The 26,515-nt window shown below is 31.9% G+C and overlaps 4 protein-coding genes and 1 long non-coding RNA gene across 5 annotated transcripts in view; 1 reads left to right on the forward strand and 4 right to left on the reverse strand.

Annotated features, from left to right (window-relative positions):
• Positions 1-65: 65 nt before the first annotated feature.
• Positions 66-4,390, reverse strand: LOC148237073 (uncharacterized). The gene is made up of 2 exons (XM_088183362.1): positions 478-4,390; positions 66-403 (listed from the first exon to the last, which is right to left on the reverse strand). Exons 1-2 carry the CDS (start codon positions 4,281-4,283, stop codon positions 349-351), a joined length of 3,861 nt encoding a protein of 1,286 aa, XP_088039488.1. The 5' UTR covers positions 4,284-4,390; the 3' UTR covers positions 66-348.
• A 3,911-nt stretch (positions 4,391-8,301) lies between these two features.
• On the reverse strand, positions 8,302-10,722 carry LOC148237074 (trypsin-1-like). Its single transcript, XM_088182354.1, has 6 exons — positions 10,629-10,722; positions 10,407-10,558; positions 9,491-9,642; positions 9,215-9,423; positions 8,543-8,706; positions 8,302-8,470 (listed from the first exon to the last, which is right to left on the reverse strand). The coding sequence occupies exons 1-6, from the start codon at positions 10,681-10,683 to the stop codon at positions 8,348-8,350; spliced, it is 855 nt and encodes a 284-aa protein (XP_088038480.1). The 5' UTR covers positions 10,684-10,722; the 3' UTR covers positions 8,302-8,347.
• Positions 10,723-13,229: 2,507 nt separating this feature from the next.
• Positions 13,230-13,859, reverse strand: LOC148237075 (uncharacterized). The gene is made up of 2 exons (XR_015809141.1): positions 13,771-13,859; positions 13,230-13,530 (listed from the first exon to the last, which is right to left on the reverse strand). It is a non-coding gene; the product is annotated as an uncharacterized LOC148237075 (long non-coding RNA).
• A 1,083-nt stretch (positions 13,860-14,942) lies between these two features.
• On the forward strand, positions 14,943-24,027 carry Ing3 (Inhibitor of growth family, member 3). Its single transcript, XM_088183478.1, has 10 exons — positions 14,943-15,018; positions 15,444-15,515; positions 15,652-15,849; positions 16,217-16,361; positions 16,693-16,882; positions 16,968-17,087; positions 18,849-19,117; positions 19,188-19,289; positions 21,636-21,795; positions 21,864-24,027. Exons 1-10 carry the CDS (start codon positions 14,991-14,993, stop codon positions 21,978-21,980), a joined length of 1,401 nt encoding a protein of 466 aa, XP_088039604.1. The 5' UTR covers positions 14,943-14,990; the 3' UTR covers positions 21,981-24,027.
• Positions 23,998-26,515, reverse strand: part of LOC148237077 (MOXD1 homolog 1-like) — a 61,534-nt gene continuing 59,016 nt past the window's right edge. The window contains exons 10-11 of the mRNA XM_088183477.1: positions 24,669-24,939; positions 23,998-24,597 (exon numbers count right to left, since the gene is read on the reverse strand). Coding sequence (XP_088039603.1) covers positions 24,418-24,597; positions 24,669-24,939 — 451 coding nt within the window. The 3' untranslated portion in view covers positions 23,998-24,417. The remainder of the gene's footprint in view (positions 24,598-24,668; positions 24,940-26,515) is intronic.

The following is a 26,515-nucleotide window of genomic DNA, read 5'->3' on the forward strand; positions in this document are numbered from 1 at the left end:
TATAAATATTATTTTTTTCTATGTAGGTGAGTTCATATCAATTAATAATAAAACACATTTGGCTATATTCATAAATATATATTTATAATAAAAATTCAACTACGCATATAATTTTTTAAGTTATATAAAAATGGATGCTATAAAATATTGTTTGTTATAAAACATGTGATTACATTGGTGTAAATCAATCTTCATATATATCTTATTTTAGTGTAAATGTATGCTATTAATAACAGGCAACGACATTCATTTAAATGTATACATCAATTTTACATTAAGACTATGGTTAAATTCGATTCACATTTTAGGTTATGCCTGATCGGTTGTTTTCTTGGCTGAGTGTTGATTTTAATCTTGTTTAACTTTAATCATCGGCATGATGTTTTGGAATGTGGAATATAGGCTGAAACACAATGAACGTTTAGATTAGCATAATAAATAACAAGATGTATAATCAGATTGTATGTAGAATTGTACCTGAAAGACTTGGATTTTGTTGCGAAATCGGTGATCTGCAAGAATAATGAAAAAATGCAAACGATCTTAACGAGCTGCATTATCATGTCTCCCATTGTGAGCTTATTAGCTGTAATTATATGCTCATGTTCATGGTCCATGCGGATTGCAGACAATATACTATTGCTCAGATGAGAAGGCTCTTTATTGAGGAAGTTGCTTCTGCGTTCCAAATTGCGAGTCTCACGATCTAGATTCCTCCTTTCTTTATCTTCTCTGATCGTCCTCTTGCTCTCGACTCGACGATCTGCGGTCAGATCTCTGTATCTCCTGGTACTTATTGTGTCTGAAAGATATCTTAAAGTAGATTGACGAATGTCATCATTGGAACGCCGTTCCGATAATCTTCGCTCTGGAAGACGCAGTTCTGTAGTGATGCGTCGAGTGGCACCTATAGAATCTCTTTCAGATTGACGACGATCCACGGTATTTCTAGAATCACTTTCGATTTGACTTCTGCGTTCTGCAACTCGCACTTCTCGAGTAATACGACGTGAAGCTAGTCTAGAATCGCGTTCAGATTGGATTCTGCGTCCTGCAACTTCTAGCTGTTGAGTTATGCGTCGAGTAGAATCTCTGGTATTTTCCACAGTGGTCCTTGAATCGCGTTTAGACTGGCTTCGACGCTCTGCAAGACGCAATTCTGATGTAATGCGTCGTGTAGCATCTCTAGAATCCCTCTCAGATTGGCGTCGCTCCAAAGAAGTTCTGGAATTACGTTCGGATTGAGTTCTGCGTTCCGCAAGACGTAATTCTGGTGTCATGCGTCGGGTGGCATCTCTAGAGTCTCTCACTGATTGACGTCGCTCAAAGTTAGTTCTGGAATCGCGATCGGATTGAATTCTGCGTTCTGCTAGACGTAATTCAGGAGCAACGCGACGAGTAGCATCCCTAGAGTCTCTTTCGGATTGGCGTCGTTCAGATGAAATTTGCCGAGAAGCATCCCCTTCGGATAAACGTCGTTCAGGCATACGCGATTCAGAAACACTTCGACGTTCTGAAAGACGTAAGACGGCAATAATGCGTCGTGTTACATCTCCAGAAACCCTCTCAGATTGGCGTCGCTCTAAGTTAGTTCTAGAATCACGTTCAGATTGACTTCTACGTTCTGCAAGACGTAATTCAGAAGTAATGCGTCGGGTGGCATCTCTGGAGTCACTCATTGATTGACGTCGTTCCACTAAGTTATTCCTGGAAACGCGATCAGATTGGACTCTGCGTTCTACAAGGCGTAGTTCTGGTGTAATGCGGCGAGAAATATCCCTCGAGTCTCTTTCGGATTGGCGTCGTTCTACTGCCATTTTTCGGGCGGCGTCTCTGGAATCCCTTTCAAATTGACGTCGTTCAGATGAAATTTGTCGTGTAGTATCCCTTTCGGATTGACGTCGTTCAGGCATACGTGATTCAGAAGCACTTCGCCGTTCTGATAGACGTAAGGCGGCAGTAATGCGTCTTGTCACATCTCCAGCAACCCTCTCAGATTGGCGTCGCTCTAAGTTAGTTCTTGAATCGCGATCAGATTGGATTCTGCGTTCTGCAAGACGTAATTCAGAAGCAATGCGACGACTAGCATCCCTAGAGTCTCTTTCGGATTGGCGTCGTTCTACTGCCATTTGCCGAGTAGTGTCTCTTTCAAATTTACGTCGTTCAGATGAAGTTTGCCGAGTAGTTTCCCTTTCGGGTTGACGTCGTTCAGGCATACGCGATTCAGAAGCACTACGACGTTCTGATAGACGTAACTCGGAAGAAATTCGTCTCTCCCCATTTTCAGAAACTCTCTCAGATTGGCGTCGCTCTAAGCTAGTTCTGGAATCGCGTTCAGATTGACTTCTGCGTTCTGCAAGACGCAATTCATGAGTAATGCGTCTGGTGGCATCTCTGGAGTCCCTTACTGATTGACGTCGTTCTACTATGTTGTTCTTGGAATCACGATCAGATTGAATTCTGCGTTCTGCAAGACGTAATTCTGGTGTAATGCGACGAGCATCCCTAGAGTCTCTTTCGGATTGGCGTCGTTCTACTGCCATTTGCCGAGTGGTATCCCTGGAATCCCTTTCAAATTGACGGCGTTCAGACGTGCGTGATTCAAAAGCACTACGACGTTCTGAAAGAGGCGAGTCAGAACTAATGCGTTCTACAGAACGAGTGTTCCTTTCAGTTGTTGATTTTCGTTCTGCGAGACGTAAATCTGAATTGATTTGTCGTGTAGTGTCTCTGGCATCTCGCCTTTCTGAGGTAATTATTCTTGTTGTATCTCGTTTGACGATATTTCGACGACTGACTTCTCTTTCAACGAAGCGTCCTTCATTTAGACGTGAATCAGATACACTTCGACGATTGAGATCTCTGAAATTCTTTTCAGAAGAACGACGTTCTCTTTCGGATTGGCGTCGTTCTACTGTGGCTTGACGAATATTTCTGGAATCTGTTTTTGATTGACGTCGTTCTTCTGAAGTCTGTCGAATAGCATCCCTTTCGGATATACGACGTTCAGGCAAGCGTGATTCAGAAGCACTGCGACGCTCTGTAAGACGTAAATCTGTAACAGTACGGCGAGTAGTATCTCTTGAGTCTCCGTTAGATTGACGTCGTTCTACCGAGATTCTTCGAGTGGTATCTCTGGAATCCCTCTCAAATTGACGTCGTTCAGATGAAATTTGCCTAGTAGCATCTCTTTCGGATAGACGACGTTCTTCTGAAGCACTATGACGTTCTGAAAGAGGTAATTTAAAAGCAACGCGTCTTGACACGTCCCTTGAATCCCTCTCGGATTGACGACGTTCCATACTGCTCCTGGAATCACGTTCTGATTGACTTCTGCGATCTGTGACACGCATTTTCGATGTAATGTGACGATTGGCATCTCTAGAGTCCCTCGCTGATTGACGTCGTTCTACTAAGTTATTTCTGGAATCGCGATCAGATTGGATTCTGCGTTCAGCAAGACGTAATTCTGATGTAATGCGGCGAGTAGCATGCCTCGAGTCTCTTTCGGATTGGCGTCGTTCTACTGCCATTTGCCGAGTAGTGTCTCTGGAGTCTTTTTCAAATTGACGTCGTTCAGATGAAATTTTCCGTGTAGCATCCTTTTGGGATTGACGTCGATCAGGTATACGCGATTCACGTTCTGAAATACGTAATTCGGAAATAATGCGTCTTGTGACGTCTCCAGAAACCCTCTCGGATTGGCGACGTTCTACCAAGGTGTTTCTAATTTCGCGTTCAGATTGACTTCTGCGTTCTGCAAGTCTGGAAGCGTCTCTTGAGTTCCTTTCGGATTGGCGTCGTTCTTCTGCCATTCTCCGAGTTGAATCTTTTTCAGAACGGCGTAGCTCAGAAACACGCTTTTCTGAAACCCTGTTATTAATACTATTCCTATTGAAATCAGCCGAAGATTGGCGTCGTTCATTATTGTCAGCGGCACGGATGCTGCGAATCCTAGAATCTACTATTACTTGCCTGATAAATCGACGTTCGGCCAAGCCAGAAGAGTCCTTGTTGGAATTTCTCTCGCGGTAGATTCTGCTGTTTTCAGTGCCGAGGTGGTATCTTGACAATACGACTTTGGTTTGAGACAGTCCAATGTTGTTCTTAGCGGCGTTTTCCTTCGCCTGGATCACGGTGTCGTTGTCCAGTCCTTTTTCATTTTTGCCACAAAAATCGCTGTTGGATGTTATAGTGCTGCACGCGTTGTCCACGAAGCTTTGCGATGGATGTATAACCAAGAGAATGAACGCACTCAGTGCGACCACAGAGTTGGTCTTCATCTTGGAGACGAAGCGAAACTTGTGATAAGATTCGATTGTTATATGAATTCACAATTGAAGGTATTTGTCTTGACACCGGTAGGAGCAGCGGATGACTGTGCAAGTTCGGAAAAGCTCAGAGCTTTTATAGGTGAGGATCGCGAAGGCAATTTCACATTCGTCTACTGAGGTGGAAATTTCAATTTTCAGGCTCCCACGCTTTGGGTCGTTATCTGTAATGACACCAGCGACAAAGCCTTGGGCGTCCTTGTTAAGTGTCCTCAAGGACGTTTAGTTGCACGAGCAATTTGTTACGGTGAAATGGGATTTTGCTCGATACGAAATTGAATTTTTGTGTCTCTCTCTTTCCTATTGTGAACGAGGTATCGCAACTGTGCTCCGGGAATTAAAATTAAATCTCGTGAGAGATTTCTATTAAAATGCTATAAATAGTTTCAACTACATTTAAATCTTGTATTCCGGTAATGGGAAATCGAACTGTTACAATTAATATATAAGTAAAATAAAAAATATTATATTAAAATTAACTTTTAAAACTCTAGATGAAATAAATAATTAGTGTCTAAAAATTAAATATGAAATAAATATTTTAACATGAGATTTTCCGGAAAATCTAATTAAATAAAAAACTAATTTTAAATATTTTAAAGAATATTTTTTATAAGTTCTTACCAGAGTAATGTTTTCATTGAATATATGTTACGTTGATATATATTAAAGTAATTACCAAATATTTAGTAAGCAAGTTTAAAAAAACAATTTCTCATTTAAGTAAAAATATTTTAAGAGCTCAATTTAACACTGATTATGCTTATGCAATTTTGGGTAAAAAGTGGGAAAAATAGTTTATGGCCGTAATATGCATAAATAGTTATTGAAACATAATTTTATTTATATATTATTCAAGTTTGGGATTTATATATTAAGAATTCTCAAAAAAAACAGTTTAAGTTATTAAAATAAATAAGCAATATTAAAATTAAATGATCAGTAATTAAAACAAAATGGTCAGCATTTAATATAAAATAATAATTATAATAAATTGTTGACTTTTAAAGTGTTGCCAGTTGCGAAACGTCCATTTGCTGTTCAAATTCAAACCTAACCTAAACGACACGTACGCTCGGAACATTTTGGCCTTAACAGTTGATGTGTCGCCCTGTAACTGTTTTGTAAAACAAAATTGCTAGTTGAGTATAAGATTTATCAATAACTAATCACATGGCAACTGATAATTTATTATGTCTACTGACCATTTAGTTATATTTAAAGACCATTTATTTTATTTTACTGATCATTTTTATTATTTAATATTAATCTCTTTTTTATTTAATTAATTATTTTAAATTATTTACTTAATAAATAATTAGTTGTCAATATAAATAAAATTTGATTCTATTTTGTAACTTGTTCTGAATTGTCATTATTCTGTTTTGTCACAGTTCTGATTTGACATGCTCGGTTATAGCATGTTCTATTATTATTATTTATTTTATTTAGCTAATATAGCTAATTGTTTATACAGTAAGCAAATTTAAAACATACATACAAAATTTAATATAAACATAAACAGAACACGTCAAATCAGAACTATTAAGGAAACCCGCTACATTTTTATTTTTGCGGATTATTCTAGGAGTATTATTATAATACAAATTCACACCTCCATACATTATTCCCCTGGCCGTATTCCTTTTCTTAAACATAAGTATCCTTAAATTATTTATATTTATAGTATTAAATCGATGTACATCTGCATTTATAATTAAATACTTATTAAAATTATTGTTATTAATCATCTTTAATATTTCTTGAACATCCAACCATTCCAATGTATCAATTATACTTCTACAACTGGTAAATCTATTTCTATTTAAAATTACTCTTATTGCCTTATTTCGTCATTTTTGCTACATCGTATTATCTAATTTATTAGGCATATATAATATCGTTACACAATAATTTAAGTGGGGCATTATAATACTATTGTAGATTTTTTTTGGTTTTTTCTTTACCTATTTCTCATCCTAGATAATACACCTATTTTTTACAATATGTAATATTCTATATATTCAACTATTTCTATAATATAGTCATCTATAAATATTTTTATATTATTATCTAACATATCTTTATAATTAATAAACAAACAATATTTTTTAACTATATTTCTAATATACCTAATTCCTTATTTAAATTAGCTATGCAATAAATTTAAGTGGCAAACAGATTTTTTTACATTTTTCTATATTATTAATTATATCATTAATTGTATATATGTACCTAAGCTTTTACCGTAATAATTGCTAATGTTTTACCTACAAAATAATAAAATTCCGTGCGCCAACAGCTGATTTAAATATATATTTAGAAATGTTAAAAATCGCGTTAAGCTCTGGGTGATTGTTTGGTTGTACCAGATCTATAGATACAGCTAAACACGAATGCGATTGTATCTCAGTTTGTCTTATTTCCCATTCGTCCAAACTTTCTCAAAGGATCGTTATAAAAGATGTGATAATACGTGTTAAGCATTTTGGTTCAAAAAATTTTCAATTAAGTCACTCACTATCTCAATTAAAATTTGATTGAATTATTGAATTATACTCATTATATTATAGAAATTATTTTTTTCCATATATTTGGTTAAAATGGTAGAAGACTTTTGATTTATTTAGTAATATTTTTTTTATTTATCCTAAGGATTTTTTTATATTTATATATATATTTGAGTCTTACATTGTCACGTGATAAGCGCAAGCCCTATGCACTACAACAGGGTAATAATCAACACAAATTATAAAGTATTTTTTATCAATATCACATGATACATATTTTTTGAGACAATACCATACTGAAACTAAATTCTGGGATTTGGTGACATATACATATGTTTAACACTTTGTATGCTAGTTGCAATGTTCATGATTGCATGTGATGATAAAATAAACTAATAGTAAAGCATATGAAACAAAAAACAAATTCTTAATCTAATGAATAATAGTCTGTTTCGAATCAACCATAATTTCGTACACATAATCACTGGAATTTTAATCGCGTGTAACAATTTTCGAATATATATTTTTTAATGTATAAACTTCTGCTGTAAAATAATTTGAGAAGTGCAAAAAATAAAACAGACAAATACGGATTAATTTTAAACCTTATTTTAATATAAGTGTGACAAATTATAACCATATCGACTGTATTGAAATGGTAAATTAAACTCCTGTGCAAAATTGTAAATATGTATAACTAGAGATGTTGAAAACCATTGTACAAAAAAAGTTTCGTCCTTGTCTCCCGCTTTTAACCGATAAGCGTCGCGAAACGAAGATTCTCGTCCCCCGCATACAAAGCGAAAACATTGCATTCATTTGTGATTATGATCCCACGACCTTCCAATTGAAAAGCAATGTTTAATATCATGCTAGTTTCGGATTCTAACTATTTATCATACTACCATAAATTCATACATCAAAGATTTTTTATTTAAATACCATATTTTCTCATTCTTTTGATTTTTAGATTTTATTTGTTAATAATATTTTTATTAAAAAAGTCGGGAAAAGTACAAAACTATGTTAACATACATAATAAATTATGTAATATATAGTATATACTTTATTTCGTTAATATAACATTTTAAGCACATCATAAATTATTTTTAATATCAGAATTTATCATATAAATAAAATTTATTGTCTCGTTTCATGAATATTACCTTCATTCTTTTTAACACCTCAAGTACTTTAATAATGAAATAAAATATTTTTAATGCACCTTAGTTTGAAAAGCTTTGTGGGGACACATGTGCTGAACGGAACTGATAAATTAGGTTATGTTTCAGTTAGCAATCTTACCGCTTCAATAGTCCAATGACGTCAATCCATTCATCAGGACACTGGGTGTGAGGTGTTTTGTCGGGAATTTAATAATATATACCTTTATTTATGATCGTTTCTATTTTTACTCTAAGACGCAGTATTTTCTTATAAATAAATAAAACAAATACAAGTAAGCGGATAATAAAATATATTTTATAAACAGTTAATACTTTAGGTTTATTGATAATCGTCAAAGTCCATATGCTCTTCTATGAAATCGATGAAGGAAGACACTTTTGTGTACACTGAAGGAGCTCCTTTGGTTCCGCATGGATTGAAACCCCATGAAACAATTCCAATCTAAAATAAAATTAATTATGATTAAAGCAATTGTATAATATTTAATTGAACAAATACTAATTCACTACTTACAATTATGGTGTCGTTGCCTTCTTTTTGGGATAGTGGCCCTCCTGAATCTCCATTGCAAGCAGATTTGCCACCAGTAAGAGGACCAGTACAAACGTTCGATCTTTCGTCAAGAGGATTTCTATCATCTTCACTTTCTCTAAATGCTTCTATTGATTCGTTGCATTCTACAAATCAGCAACAATAAATTTTAATTGATTTTAGATTAAAAATTTGATTATTGAGCTAAAATTTTAAGTAACAACCATGTAAACACAATCAAAAACCACTAAGTAAGTAGTGAGACATAACACTCAAAGTTTGTAAATCAGTGACATCTATTTTATTAAATATTATTTTAATATTCATCCTCAAATTAAAATTTTATATTAATCATTAATAATGATTTTCCAGACACGATAGAAGTTAAAAAAAAAACTAGGGTTCATATTGAATTAAAACCCAGGACTTTCAGGTATTAGTCACCGACTTGTTTATTGTGCTTGAATTATTTGCACTGTATTGTAAGAAATTTAATTTTCGATTATTTCAGTAACGTTGGACTCGTGTGAATTTTTGAATCTACGACTTTTTAATTGAAAAGCAATTACTAATGGTATATCATAAGAATTTCAGATTTTACCATAGTTTTATACATCGAAGATTTTTATTGTAACATTTATTAGTGTAGCAAACCTTGATGTGTTAAAACAGGCAACTCAGCTTCTTGCAAATACTCAGGTATTTGACTGTTTGGAGCACTTTTCTGCAGTCCCCATCCAGAAAGCGTGGATTGTCCAAATGGAGTCGAATCTGGCACCGGTAGAGATATTGGTTTGACTTTTTCGTTCAAATATAGAGGAGATCCCAGTTTCAGTACAGCAATATCATTGGGGTTGACACCACTACTTGGAAATAAAAATATATACAATTTACATATAACAAAATTGTTACAAAAAGTTGTAGAATTACCCTTTATAATCCGGATGGATATATTTTTCTACTACTCTTCTAATTTGCGCTGAAGATTCTCTGGCGTAGACGCTGTGAATTCCAGCTACTACTTCTAATGGGAATAAGAAGCTGAAGGTAGAGTCTGTGACGCAATGGCCAGCTGTTAGGATCTGTAAATTATAAAATAAATTTTAGGTGATTGTTGAATATAATTAAGCAATAGATTCCATTATATTAAAATAAGCGCGTAGCGCGAAATCTATTATTTTTAATATCATATCTTTCGGTTTACTCAAAAGAGAAAATTATACTATAATAGCGTTTTCGGTTGTAAGTAATTTAAAAATGCTATCAAATCTACTGACAAATTTTTATTATTTGAAATCATTTATAATATATCAGCATTATAAACCAGTGGTATATGTCAGTGACTATTACCTGAAAGACATAGGTTCGAAGTTTTTAAATTATAATCGTTTCTGGAATATATGTATATAAATAATTCTGATCAATCATCATAGATAGTTATTCCTATTTTTTATCCCACGGATGAAAATTATAATAATTATTTAAAATCTATTTAGGTCGTATATATTAGGTATTAAATAATATTTAATAATAAACTGCTTTAGCTCATAGATAATATTTTATATATGTATATAAAAAACAGCAAATGCAATTTAAACTGCTCTTTTTATTATTGGATATATATAAACAGTATTTTTTTAACATATAGTCATTTAAAGAGACTAAAACCTAGCACTCTACTGATACGTTCTTACGGCCACTAAACATTGATGCATACTAATTGAATGTAAGTGAAATTCAAACTTTATTGCTGTCCTAAAACATCATTTTAATGACAAACTAGGACCCGCAGGGACACAATTCGCAGAAAATTATACTAAATCCTGCCTTAAAATAATACTCTTACCCAATTCTCGTTGAGGATAGATCCACCGCAAATATGACGTAGCATCCAAAGATACCTCTTCTGCAACGAGATCTGGTAAGGATGTGAATGAGGAACTGCCTCGTGTCCTCCCACTATCTTGATGTGGTCATACGTAGTGTGGTAAGGGAAAGCTGTAAACATATATTATAAAGTTTTAGCACAGTTTTATCGCTTATGTTAGTATGTCAGTATCTTTCCAACCATTTGCAATTCCAATCAGTGCGAAAGCGAAAACCTGCAAAGCCAGGAGTTTCATTGTTGTCTTGTTGCAAATTAACACACTTATGATGATGCTCCACCATTGATCATCCGTTTTATACATTTATACAATCATTGTGCAAGTCGTTATAGGACGAGAGCTGTTTCAGATAACTGAAGAATTGCGAATTGAGTTCGATGCGGGTGTTGGATGGTACGTGATTTTTTTATATTATGTGAATCAGATTTTTAGGGTCAATGTTGCTGATATGATATCGTTTCTAAACTCTTTTCTAATAACTGTGACTCACATTGGATTTCTCTGAATAACAGAAAAGCTTTGTGAATTCAATAATCTCAAATATATATATTTTTTTCCTTATATATATTTATTACGCAACAAAAAATATATAATATTAATAAAATGCTTGAAAATATTGTTGTATAATTTATATATAGGCTTAGAACAATTATATATAAGATATTAAAATAGATAGAATTACTATCAATATAAAATATATTGATTTAATTATATTCAAATTTATTGTAAATCTTTCTTAGCAATATTTTATGCGTAATAACTGGGTAAAAACATTAACAACTAGTAAGTAGTAGTGAGACACCAGACTTAAATCAATTATAAACTAGTATTTTTGCATACGATTAATATATGTCACTAAGCACAACATAACTAGATTATATTTTAATTATTAATTATGATATCCATTCGTGAAATTAGAAAAATTTAGGAAACCCTAATCTGTTGAATCTGATGAATCGGAATTATAATTATATAATTTCCACCAATTCAGATCTCCTATGCACGATAACAATTTAAAAACACTAGGGTCTATATAAGATTCAAAGCCAGGTCTTTCAGGTATTAGTCAACGACTAACACTACTGTGGTGCTGATTACATTTGTACATTAGGGTGTCCCTTATACAGGCCAAAAATATTTTTTAAGAAATCTGATATGCATACCCTCTAAATTTATTTGTTTTGACTCTAAACGCTTATTAGTGAAATGCCAGATCCCTAGGATAACGTTAACCTGTGCCGAATTGACGACAAAGAAAAAAAATCGACGCTTTGCACCTCTTTGTAATAAATCAGATACTTATTCCAAATGTCGTGACGATTTTAAGTGTCTCTATTTCGTGTCATTTTTAAGGCAGTTGGTGAGAGCAAAATCATGTTCTATGCTTAAAAATGAAAATTAGTACTGAGTTAATAAGGTTAAATTTAAATTTTCGTGCAATTTCATCAATAAAATAAACACTTTAAACAACCTTAATCGTTTTTTATTTATATTTTCAGTATATTTTTAAAACCATGATAATGGGTCACCTCAATATAACACATTTATTGAGGTGACCCATTATCATGGCCAAGCCTGTATACAATAATAAGAAAGGAATCGAGAAAACTTTCATGAGGAGCTCCAGTTGGTATTTTACGCGTATTAATTGATCACTATTTAATGAAGAATAATATTCTAAAACGTAGGAAACACAATGACTGAAATTGCTTCTGATATAATAAATAATTCTGATTTCTCAAAACGCCTAAAGTTCACTAATAAGATAAATATAAATAATTTAGTTTAAAATCGAGTTGCGAGTTACATTAATAAAAAAGCGCAAAGTGTGAAGTTTTTAGCGCAAAGCGCGAATTATTGAGTGCATAAGGCCAAACAGCCGCAGCGCGTCTTAGATTTGACTATTATTGGTATAATTTGTAAATCAAAATGTCTTATATTTGTATAGTACATTAATGAAATCGCCATGCTGTATAATGGCAAAAGTTTTTTCTACATATTTTGTAGCCCACTCTCTTTTTATATTAAAATTAGTGTAAATATGAATGTTATATGACTTTATTGTGTGTTTTATATAAGCTCATGGAACGGAGAACAATTTCTAGTGAATGACTCAACCCTCTCTTGGGTTGTATTGACTATATTGTTCAAGTTTTTAATATTATACAATTTCTGTGTATCTATTTTGAATCATCAGTCTTCAACCGGTTTTAGTTACAAAAATTTACGCGACCACAATTCGTTTCTAATGATCTGAATTCTATCGTGAATATCATTACTTAATTTGTTTTTAATTGTAGTGATTTTAATTGCACTAGTTTCACTATTATAAAAAGAGATAATGCATATTAAAACATGACACATCAAGTCGAAAAAATATATAATCTACTATGACAAAAAACTAATTATAGCAATGGACTTTAAAATCTTAAGGAACAACTAATGATATATTTAAAACCGAGCTATCTGATCTTAGTAAAAAAATTTTGAAGTTCAGTACAATTATTTTCTAAGAATATATTATATAAAGGATATTTATTACAAAATAAACATGTTTATGTTTTAATTAAAGATCATAAATATTAATGAAAGGATAAGGAAAAAATCTCTATGACCGTGTAACGCATTGATAATTGACGCTATCTTTGATTTATGAGCATTTCAACCATTGTTTAGAAAACACACGAGTTGAATTTAAAGTAGATAGTTTCGGGAAGAATTTTAGAAATCTAGCACACGTTTTGTTCAACTCTATAATGCGATAAAATGATACAGATTAAACGCAGTTTTTATACATAACTTTATTAAATTGATAAAATAATATTATTACATAACTTATATATTTAGTTTGTTACATTAAATTTTGATAATATTGTATTAAGGCGATACATTATTTCGCTTTGGATTTAGACCAATTCGGTCGTGAATTTCTTTAGACGTTTTTGTACCAAAGTTGTATTTTTGTACTGAAGTATTCGGGTCTGTCGAAATTTGGCTGTTATTGACCTGTTCCTTTTTAGACGTATATTCTTGAAGGTCGTCCAGCTTTAGTTCTATACTTGTGATCGGTCGTCGAATCATAATCTGAAATATTATAATTGTAACACTGTTTATATTTATTTTGAATCTATCAATATTATTTGAAAATTTAAAAAATGCATAATACTAATTATTTAAGGTATAAAATATACGAAGCGAGTTATATATTCGTGTTTTAGGTTATGTTTATATTTTTTTAAATAAGTAAACATTGAATTAAAACATATAATACATAAATCAAAGCATAAATACATATTATAATAAATAAGGTGATAAAATACTAACGAATAATTGTAATTGCAAATTGTGTTCTAAGAATCAAATGTGACAAACAAGATAACGACTAGATGCAAAACGTCAAGCGCTTCTTTTTTATTAATTTGGTCATAACGTATATTTGATGGACCATAATTAATTTGTCATAAATACAGCAAATATTTAAAATGGTAATAATTAACATTAAAGACATATTTGTTTTAAATAAATATTTAGTTTGCGTGCTTATTCAAATGTTTTTTAAAATTAATTTAAAAACTTCTTAATTTTTCCATAGCAACTTTTGTAAAGCAACCTTGCACAAACTAAATGTTCTGCTTCATTTGTAGTATGGCCATCATCGTTCGACAGTTGTAGTGACGTAAGGTTCCATACGCTCTGATTATAGGAGGCGCCAGTCCACCACACTTTGGAGGTCCGTCAAACCAGTGTGTGAGAGTAATATTAACTCCTTACGGAAGCAGACAGCAGAAGATAGCGTTGACATCCCTCTAAAAGCTGCCAAAGTTTTCGAGACGCACGAGCGTTCCTAGGGTATGGAGCTATGACGATGACGATAATGCAAGCTAATGAGATCCCGCTCGTAAGCACTCAGATAATATACAAGGTAAGCTCTTAAAATTAAATAGTAATCCAGATGCCCAACCGATGGGATGAATTTGTGGTGCTCCAATACCAATGGGATTGTGTGTGCGTTTATGTTTGTTCTAGCCCTCGCATGGTATTGGAACTAAAGCTGAAGAATCAGTGCTAGACTTAATCAAATTTTTGAGGGATTTTAAATGCTACCTCTGCTGTCTATCCCTGAGAGTCCTTGCATCTCGAGAGGAGTTTACTTTGCTCTCGCACACTGGTTATGATGGGCCTCCAGCATGCGGAGGACTGGCACCCCACAAAACAGGAGTCTGGTTTAATGAAATCTTGTGAGATAGAAAGAGAGAGGGGTTAAAAATATTTACGAAAAACTTGTAACAAACATAATTTATGGAAGCCGGCAAAGAGCAAATAACTTTTTATTTTTTATTAATTTAATTTTAATACTTTATTTTTTAATAACAAAAAAGAGTATTAGCAAAATAAACAATTGCAAATAGTTATTAAAAGTAAATTTATAAATAATTAAGCCGACATATAAATTTATCAAACATTTTTTGCAAAGGCAACTCTGAAACGCGCGTCTGCAACTAGCAACATTTAAAGTTAAAACTGACAAACGCCCGGCCGCCGGCATGTTGTACTTAGAGGATTATCTTGAAAGTAATGCCTTTTCTGTTATTTTAACACTCAAATACCCAATTAAAACTTTTTTAAAACATTTCTACATAATAATTATCCATGTTTGTAAGAATGCGATGAGTTTGCATTTTCTTATTAATTCTGACCTGTCAAAGATGCTGAATATGTATGAAATGCATTATCACTTATTCATTTTATCAACGCGTCATAAAATAGTATATGTATATATTTCAAACATCAAATAAGTACAAAAATAAAGTTATTTTTTAATAAATATCGAATAATTCTCATGAGTTAATGTTATAATCTGTTTATAATTGCGAAACTAATTATTTTAAATGTAGTGTTGTGTTTTTAACTTGCAATTGTTTGATAGAAAGTCGGTTATTGTGTAACTCGCGAAGATTGATTCGGATTGTCAATAATGATGTAATTTTTATTTACAGTGATAGAGCATTTGCCTCAAGAGCTGCGTGATAGATTCACGGAAATGAGAGAACTAGACCTAGCGGTACAAAGTAATACTTGCCAATTAATTATTTTATTAATAAGTATAAATAACATTATTTTTTTACATTCATGAAAAATGTGATAAAATCTCTCAAAATATTATTTTAAGCGCAAAGCCCATTATAAATACATAAAACATTTCAGACACCATGGACACTTTGGACACTCGCGTCAAATCTTTGTTTCAAGCATGTAGAAACCCCGACGTAAACATGGAGCAAGCGAATATCGAATTTGGCGAGATTCACAAAGGTTATAAGAAAGCTCTCGAAGACGCTGACGAGAAAGTCAATCTAGCTAATGAGCTTTATAATCTAGTTGAAAGATACTTGAGAAAATTAGGTTAGTAATGTAAGATTAACTTTAATCAATTTATAACAGTCGTAATGGAATGGACTGAGACCATCATAAACCACTCTTTGCGCAGTATGCGATCCTAATACAATAGTCCACCGTTGTCATTCTTGGTTCTGCAAGAAAATGTATGTGTAAACTTTGTAGTCATCATTATAGTTACATGTACATATTATATATGTACATTATATATTTCTACTAGTGAAAATATAATTTCACTGACAGATGCTAGTTAAATTATATGCTGCTCTTATATTTAATGTAAGATTATTATTGAAAATCTTATGTTTTTTAAATGAAACTTGTTTCATACTTTGCTTAATTATTTTTTAATATGTATATTTGTTTTTTCCAGATACTGAATTATATAAGTTTAAGTGCGAATTAGAAGCTGATAATAAGGGTATAACTGAAGTTTTAGAAAAACGCTCACTAGAGCTGGATGCTCCTCCGTCTTTGAATCAAAGTTCGCAGAGCAGTCACCAGTATAAAGAAAATAGGTATATCAGAGCATATGTAAAATTGTCACAAAAGTTTCACTGATAATGTATGTGTCAATCGAAATAATCATGACTAAGAAATGTGATTAGAGAATTAGTAGAAACAATGAAACCGTGGGGGAAAATAACACTACGAGTATGAAAATTCCTATCTAATATATTTAAAAATAATTGATACTACTATACCGGGAGAACTTTAATAAATCATATTTTATAGATGGATTATAACCAAAACACAAAGATCCTCATAAGATGTATAATAATAAATCAGTAATAGTTAGAAATGAAATATACATTTTTATGAATTAAAACAAAACTTCTACATCATCAGATATAGAGTACGTCCGGAAAAGAGACGTGACAGTTGGGCGGGGAGCGTTAGTTCCATCGGCGGCGGAAATAGTAATAGATCTAGCGAATCAGGAATGGGCATGTCCGGTGGTGCTAACCGTAACGAATCTAGAGCGTTGGTAGCTGCGCCGGCTCCTTTAGCACTGTCCAGAACTGACTTGGCTATACAGGTAACGATTGTCTCGGTATGGGGTTGTATTATGTTAAACCTTAAGGATTTTAAAATTGAATATGATTTTTGCCCGCACGCAAAAGGCTGCCGTAGGACGCGCTGTGGCCGAAAGTAATACACAGGGAGCGTATACGTTGGGACACATGGGAGCAGGAACGGCTATTGCAGCTGCGGCAAGTCAAGCCATAGTCGCCACTCAACAGGTTAAACTCAATAATAAAATAGAATTATGTTGATAGTTGAACCTATACTAAGTTGGGCTAAAAGTGGCAAAGAGCTTATTTTTTTTTGTTTCTAGTTCTTAAAATAGTGACCGATATATTTAGTTTGTTATTTCCTCATAGAAGTTTAACTTAATTCCATTCGAAAAGGATTAAATATAAAGTTTTATTTGTTAAAAAATTTAAGATTTTTCATTAAAATGGCTTATTTGTATTAATTATAATTATGAATTAATCTTGAAAAAAACAGCGGGAGACTAATAATAATTTAAAATAATATAAATATATTAACGATAAAGCGTATTTATAATATAAACACGTTACAGGCTGCTGACGCACTTATGCGTTATGTATAAAAAGAATCATAAATGTCTTAACTTACGTATGTAACGATAATGAACATTTAAAACACATTAGCGTCGTTAAATATCTGGAAAGTTGCTATCGAATAATTTTAAATAGGGGTCTTATAAAAAATATATGTACATATGGAATAATTTATTTTAATTTGTTTAGTATACAAATGTTTCAGACTTCTAAATGACATCGTAACCAATGACCAAGCGGACGTCGATTGACCTTTCCCCCCCCCCTCAACACATCCTTAGAAATAAAAATTTTATGTCTTGTTTGTAAAACTAACATATATTAAAATAAATAATAATAAAAAAAATGATAAAATCAAATTTTTAAAATGCGAAAAAAACTATTTAAAAAATATATTTTGAAAACATACTTACTGCATAAAAATCGTAAATTCAGTGATAATATATGAATCTTTGCATTAATTTAAATTACAGATGCAACCTTTTCAGGCATTATAATCGACATATAAATGGAGGGAGACAATTTTCTTACGGCTTAACTTTGAATCATATGTTGAGAACTATGTTTTTTAAAATGTATTTACCACAATTGATCGATCAACTGATACAAACTCTTTATTGGGATCTGATAGTTGCATGAAAATATTTATTAGGTTGGATTTCAACATTGCGTTTTAGTTGACTCTCGTGCATGAACATAATTACCTACCTCTACCATAGCAACGTAATCGAGTAGATATTCTCTTATTTTTTGGGGTTGATTTTTGTTGCAATAAATAAAATTCTTAATTGTTAATTATAGTCAGCTTAAATTTATTTCAAAGTTGAATTTGTCAGATCAAATGATTAGCTCAATCTTCAAGGGTCCAGTCGCGGTATCGCTGACCCATAACTCTATTCTTTATTATTTTTTGAAATTCATGGCTTATATAGAGCCTTACAATTTCTGAATTTTTCTCACTTGGCGCTGTTCCTAGTTTCTGCCTTATCTTCATATAAAGGTCTGATCTGAAGCCATGAATAGCTGCAGAGTTGTAGGCAATGACTCGTGTTACCACATAATCCAATATTTTAGCAGTCCAAACCCACAATAAATATAAAAATAAATTTTTCTTCCGTCTTAAGTTGCATTTGTGACGTGCTATTTGGGGGACTAGAAAATATTCATACAATTGTTTGCAATACGTACATACGAATCAGGCGCGTGTGGTGAGATTTTTGGCTCCCTCACAAATAAATTAACAGGCACCCAAATAGCACGTTCCCAATTTACCATGTTTTTGGAGGATCTACTTTAATAAAATCTACTGATTTGTTTCTAGTATACTTTGATTTTTTAATAGAATTTAATAAAAAATTCAACGTTTCAAGTATGACTATTGCCATTATAACCCTTAAATTTAATATTAATGTTTAGATGCAACAGGGGAGGCGTACGGCGTCGCTAAAGGCGTCTTACGAAGCCATACATTCCGGCACCGGCGGTGTCAGCGTCGGCATCGGAGCGGCTGTCCTGGGACCGGGAGAGTTGCAGTTGGGCAGAGATTTAGCCGGAGCTGCCCAACAGGCTCTACAAGCTGTTCAACATCATGAGACTATAGTCACTCTACCAACCATCTCTTCACCAGTAGTCCACTCACATTCTCAAGCATCTTCGTCGTCGTCAGCAAATAGGAGACACAAAAAGTACACGATAATTTACATATGACTTATCGATTTGTGATATTAATTTAATAAATGTGATTGAAAATTGCAGAAAAACTAGCTACAGCGGTTCGTCTGGTAGTAGTAATGTTATGCTACACTCTCAGCAAACTTTGGCGTCTCCGATTAGCAGATCTTCTTCTCCGACTCAAAGGTATTGAAAAAATATAATAATACACATAGGGCAGGGCGCCTAAAAATATTCTAATACACAATACAATAGAAAATAAAAATACATTAGACTCCCCAATAACACGGTAAATTGGGGACGTGCTATTTGGATGCCCGTTACATTATGTGTGAGCGAGCCAAATGGAGGATATCTTACCACACGCGCCTGATTCGTACGTACGTATTGCAAAAATTTGTATGAGTATTTTCTAGTCCCCCAACTATATGCACCCAAATAGCACTTTACCGTGTTATTGGAGGGTCTACTGTACAAAACACAATACAAAAATGAAAACATAACTAACAAAAATTGTATTTTTTTTAAATTATAAAAACTAAAAATAGTTTTTTACTTTTGCTAAAATTAATTCTTCTGGATTTTATTTTAGCAAAATTCGCCAGCAAAACATTAATATTTAGAGATTGAATGATTTCATTTTCTATTGAAATTATTACCATTCAATTTTTCTTGACTTATGTTCGATTGTAGGTAGTTCTTAATAAGTTTAAATTTAAAAAAAGTTCATTCTCCCTTGGCAACTGATAATTTTTCTTAGAGTTTTAAATCCATTTTAGAATTGATTCAGGTGTATTCGTTTATACAATTTTGCAGGATAACAATTTCAATTAGTTTTAATTTCCTCTGCGTCTTGTCTCTTTTTTTAAGCTAACTACTTTTTCTAATAATTTACATATTTCTTTTAATTGCTAGTCCTCTATTTTAGCACATTGCTAGATTTTATACAAAAATTCGGAAGGTTCTAAAATATTTTTAAATAATTCGAAACAATTGTTGAAAATAAGACATCAAAAAAAAATTGTTTTAAATTTTATTCTCGGATCAGAAGACTCTGGTGAACGGTGGCTCTTTGTCAAATAAGTTTATTCTTTTTATATTACAATTTTTTAGTTAAAGATTAAAATTGTTTCATATCTACAAGTGCACCTAAAATATTTTTTTTGAAGAAATCTTCACAGTTGCGAGACTGTCGTTTTTTGCATTGCAGTTGTTGCAGATTCCACGCCTGTATTTACAAATTGTAAAAATGTATTTCTGTAAGCACTTTGTGGCAGATGGATCCCTAATCACATATAAATTCAACGTTGTCAAAATTTGATGCAGTTGATTCCGCTGTTAAACGTGTAACTGAATCTTTCTCCAATTTAACAACTTTTTTAAACTTTTCCTTTACTGTGCACTTCTGTGCTGTGTAGTAAATACACATACAAAAATTAGTGATTTAAAATCGGAATTTTCATAAATATTACTTTAATTATTCATAGTAACATGTAATAATAATTGAAAATTAATTTCTGAAAATAAAAAAATCATCCATTGAACAGCACAAATAGCCGAATAAAGTGCTTTAAATGGATGCCCAAGAGCTACTGGTCTACACTGGTCGCTCGCTGGTGAGTGAACAAGAGATAATGAGATAAGAGCGTTGGGCTGCACGTGTGACACGTGTCATTGAGGTCATTTCAGAGGTTACAAATCATTTAATATTTTTTAACATGCATTAATGAAATAGTATGTATATAAATACAAAAATATGTGGAACACCATATTCAAATTTATATTTATTAAACAAATTCTATAAATCAACACAACAAATCAATTTCTGTGAAGTCTTCAATAGTCTTCAGCAATAATTAAATACTCTTCATTCCACAGCTTACTAAAATTTCGGTTATTTACTGCATTTTTAACTTGTTGCTTAATTCGTAAAAATAAATCTAGCATTGCCTTCATTGTGTTCCATCTGGTTTTCACATCTAAAATGAAGTTCAATTTTTTAACTTCAATAGATGCTTTTGTAAAAAATTATTTTGTACAATTTATAACATTTTTTTTTAAATATTTTAGGCGCTTGTGTGTGCCGAACATATTTTAACACACGTCACAAGCCGATCTTGCATAAAAATCAGCTGATGCAATATGTAACCTACTTTAAATAGAACACACAAATCAGTTAAATTTGTGCCATGAAGCACGCTGCTAACTATTTCATAATCAAAGTTAATCCCTTGAACGCGGAAATCGACTAAAGTCGCTCAATTGATTTTTTTTTATCTCTGCGCAAAAATCAGTAAAAAAATTCTTTTCAAGAAAAAACTTTTTTTTGTGTATAAATATAAAATATCATTTTAAATAAATAAAAATTAAAAAATCACAACATTTAAACACAGTATCAAGGTAAAATTTGCGTTTAAAAAAAAAAATAAATAAATATTATTTTTGATTAGCGCGTCCAAAGGGTTAAGCAATGTTTTTGCCATGTATGTATATAATTAATGCTTATTTTAATAATAATTATTTGTGTTTCAGTGTTGGTAATGTTGGCGTCTCCACCGCAGCTCCTATTACATCAATGCCCCTGGAAGAATCTGTCATCGATGGAGAGTGGGCAATGGATCCGAACGAACCTCGCTATTGCTTTTGCAATCAAGTGTCGTACGGGGATATGGTCGCTTGCGATAATGAAGAGGTTATAACGCGATTATTGTATTGTGACTTGAAGAATAAAACCATATTCATGAACGTTTTCTTCCTCAGTGTCCACTGGAATGGTTCCACTATAACTGTGTAGGAATCACTGCTCCGCCAAAAGGAAAGTGGTATTGTTCTCAGTGTTTGGTCAACATGCGTCGCAGGGGGAGTAGAAAGAATTGAGTGGAACTAAATGTTAAAAACTGAAGTATTATTAATTATATTATTATGCATTTTGAATTTTTTATAATTATATTCTGTCTCTGTTGTTCATCGGATCTTTCGATATCGATTGATTATGTATTTTGTCAGATTCTTCATTAATTAAATATAATTTAACTGATAAATGTTCTATAAACAAATAATGTAATTTATTTGAATTGATCTTTTATTGCTATAATAATGTACAATTAGTAAGTCGGTCAGAAACATTTTCTAATATTTGCTGATCGATCAACGGTTATTATGTATTTTTTCTTATTTGACTGTACCTTGTATTACTGTTTAACATTTAAAACCATGATACTTGATAGTTAAATATATAAAATTCACACAAAATTATTGAAAGTATCGAAAAAATAATTTAGAGTGGAGTAAAGTATGTGTAGTTATTGATCCTGTTTATCCAAATGCCTCATGCCTCAAAACTTAAATTTATTTCATTAAGAGTTTATATGCAAAACTTATTGGGAATTTAATGAATTAGTTTGCATTTCCTCACTTCATTGAATGCATTTTGTATTACAGTGAGTTGATTTGTGCCTCTGAATAATATTATTGTATCATACATTTCATATTTCAGTAGAAAGACATTAAACAATTTTTGAATCTGTTGTCTCTGTATTTTTATCGGTTGTCTTCTGAGATTCTTTGTCATAGATATGTTTTTTTACTGCGATTCGTGAAGTCTCTTGAGGTGGAGATTTATTTTTCGGCTTTTTCTTTGAAAAATACAATTTTTTTTTATTTATAAATAGTAATTTAGAATCAAGTCTGTAAGGTCAAATTTATGGAATCCATTTGATATTACGGTTGCAATTGTGAATAAACGTAATAGTGTAGTACCTACATATATTTCTTTATAAGCAATAACCAATATCTCCTCTGCTGAAAGAACAATCTTAAAGTTCTAAGAAGATGGTATGCTCTTCTTTTATCATTTTGTATATATTTTCACATTGACTTGATTAATTATCAATGACAACTTTTGATAGTAAATCATCCAGATCAGATTAATTTGAACTTCAAATCTGTTTTTGTCAAAGTTGTCTATGAACAATTTTCATGATGTTAAAATCGGATACTTTGATAAATGATGCATCTTGTTTCAATTTTCATGTTGTGATGTCGTCTACAGCCCTCCTGGAGTTTCTCTTCTATGTTAGAAGACTTTGTGTTTATTGTAAGTAGACTCCCCAATAACACGGTAAATTGGGGACGTGCTATTTGGGAGCGTGTAGTTGGGGACTATAAAATACTTGTACAATTTTTTGCAATATGTACGAATCTTGTGCGTGTGGTGAGATATTCTCCCTTTGGCTCACTCGCACAAAGTAACGACTCCCCTATTTACCGTGTTATTTTGGGTTCTACTGTATTATAGATTATCATCTCATAATGTTTTATTTTTTCTTGATTCAGTTTTCTTATAAAATATTCCTTTTATTTATTATGGGATCATATCTGATTCATGCGGATCAACATCAAATACTTCTATATATTTTCGATCTTGGCTCAGTTGAGTTTTTCAAGTCCAGGTCTCACTTTTTTTCCTACAATGTACGTCATTCCTGTTTATTACATAACATTTTGAATATAATTTATTTTTATCCGTATTGGCATTAATTGTAAAACTCACATCGCCAGCTGTATTTAATAATATCCCAATTGTTTCCAATTTCCTATAATATTTATTCTGTGTACTTTTACTCCGCTCTATTCTAATAATTCTTTGTCTTTCCATTTTTAATATTTAGATTAATTATCGTATTTAAGGAATGATACCCATTCCATTATTGTAGATGATAAGTATCTTCAAATTATTGTGTAATGATTTTTTTATACATTTGTAACATCGTCATATTTTAACGATATGTATATTTGCATTATATGCTTGCAATCTTGAACTATACATACTTTTAAAAACTGCAACGTTACTATATAAGGAATGATTCGCGTTCCGATTAATAATACAAATAAATCTCGTTTAAATCGTTTAATGATTTACAAATGCATTTTTATTCACATATCATCTCATCGTCATTAATATATAATCCTAACAAAATTACATAACTTATCATAATATACATATTGTTACAAAAAGAGGAAATAAATAAAGATATATTTACAAAACGTAGAGAGTTGAGATCAAAATTTAATCAAGATTGTTAACTGGATTGTTTCGGCCGATATTCACACTCTACTGACTTAGAACTCTTAAGTGTCGTAACCTGACTCAGATTATTTATAAAATAATCCACTCGTACAAAATTTAAAATAAAAAAACTTATCGGCTAATACTCAACAAGGAACTAGAGTAGTAAAAGTTTTGGCATGGCGTGGTATTATTTTTCCAAATGTTACTATAATACTGTTGAGGTTTTTTGATTGTGTATATATTTCAATTACTGCTAACATATATTATTAACGTCAGTAGTACGATCGGCAAAATGTTGAATTGCTGATTAACTGTAGTCGACGATGATGTCGAGTTTTTCTGATGTAGTTTATGTAGACACTCCAGTGTCGAACCCGATGGAATCACTTCGGAAAAGTTTGGAAACAATCTGATTTCGACCGGCTGTAATATAATAATAATTTTAACATTCAATCGTATTTATGTAAATTTATTAACTACGTTATAATACTAACCACTGCTAAGGTGTCATCTCGCTTACGACAAAAGGTCATGTGTTTGCCTTTGTAAAGTGTGTCCTCAATTCTCTTTGTTAAGAGTGGTTCGTTCCACGGAATCTCATTTAAATGAGCGATGAAAGTTTTATTTCTAAATTCAAAAGGCTCTTTGATGAGTAGTTGACTTAGGACGCTCACACCTTGATCGTCTCCTTGAACAGTTGTTTCACTTAAGTCTGTTGACTTAGAGGCGAAGTCTGGAGTTCCCGAGTTCATCATTTCCAACGATCTGTAATGTAAGATTTACTTTAAGGTATATATACATAGGCGTGTTAAATTAGCACCTCGAATAATGTGAAACACTACTTTTTGAAAATTGTTTTAGTTTTGTTTACTGATTTTTAGTGCTGATTATAAAAATAACATCCACAAAATAAAAGATTAATAAAATGACACAAAATGCAATTTTAAGATATTTGTGTTTTAATGTTGCCATTATATATTAAAAATACACAAATATGAAAACTAAAACCATTAAGAAAGTATCCAATGGATACAAAAAAAATACAAGTCCTTATAGCAATATTTTCTCTTTCCTTCAAAACTTATTTTTTTGCTTTTCCTTTTGTAAAATTGCTGGGGATCATCACTTTTCAACATCTAGCAATAGTCCGCCATCATGTTCACATTTAATCTTCCTTGGTATCGCATTTCCATTATCTTTATGTATTTGTGAAATCTTTCACCTTGCTCTTTGCTTACTGCACCCAAATTTTCAAGAAAGTAGCCCAGATGTAAATGGAGGAAATGTACTTTTAAACTCATGTCCAAGATCTTGAATTTTTTCAACATATCTTCAACAATATTCTTGTAGTTTGACTCTTTTTTATTTTTAAGAAAGCTGTTTAAATGCTTTCCACGCCTCTTTCTTATTTTAGTTTCGAAATTTTCATTTTTCATTAGTTTTCTGATGTTGGGTCCAACAAAAATATCAACCTTCAACTATGCCTCTGACAAACTAGGGATTAGTCACAGATCTACTTAAAACATTCTCATTCCTTTGGCAAAGATTTATTTTTCGAAAATAAAAGTTATTAAGATATTCTATAATGAATATAATATTTGCAATAGATAAAATAAAATTATATAAATAAATCACATCCGTTTATAGAAAAAAATATAAACATATAAATCGTAACTGCCAAAAAATAATGAGTAATATAATAATATATTTCATTGGAATAAATTGGCTAGGGGTGCTCTGGCCACTGGTATAAAAATTAAGGAGGCATCCAGAAACGATTGATCAAAGACAATGATTTTCTAGACTTATTTTTCCAAAAGAAAAAAGATTTGCCGCCTGTATTTTCAAAAATATTTTTTCCGAGAATATAGTAAATAAATGATAATGAAGAAATAAATGGGACAAACAGCTTTTGTAAACAGATTTTGATCAGCGTATAAAGTATTTTTAGAAATACCTGAATGTAAAGAAGATTGTTTAAAAACTATTTATTGTTTGGAATACGAAATATGCATTAACAGACAGAAGGAAAAATGTCGCCAACTTAAGTTGAAATTTGACCTGCATATTTATTGTACTTCCAAAAATAAATGCTACGAAGACAACAGTAGTTACATCTTAATTAAATATATTTGAAAAAATATTCAGTCTTTTAAATCTTTAGATTTTTTCGCAAAATTCACAAGTTCATGTAACAACATTTAACTACAGCATATTGGTATTGACTATTTTCCTCTCGATGTTGAAAATCCTGGAATTATTTTAATCCCTAATTACCACAACATATACAAACATTACATTAGTAGACCTATTATGCTGTTGAAGATATTGGATTCATTAA

Source organism: Plectrocnemia conspersa, unplaced genomic scaffold (assembly GCF_051122295.1).
Source record: "Plectrocnemia conspersa isolate PC_06_02 unplaced genomic scaffold, ASM5112229v1 ptg000003l, whole genome shotgun sequence".
NCBI lineage: Eukaryota > Metazoa > Arthropoda > Insecta > Trichoptera > Polycentropodidae > Plectrocnemia > Plectrocnemia conspersa.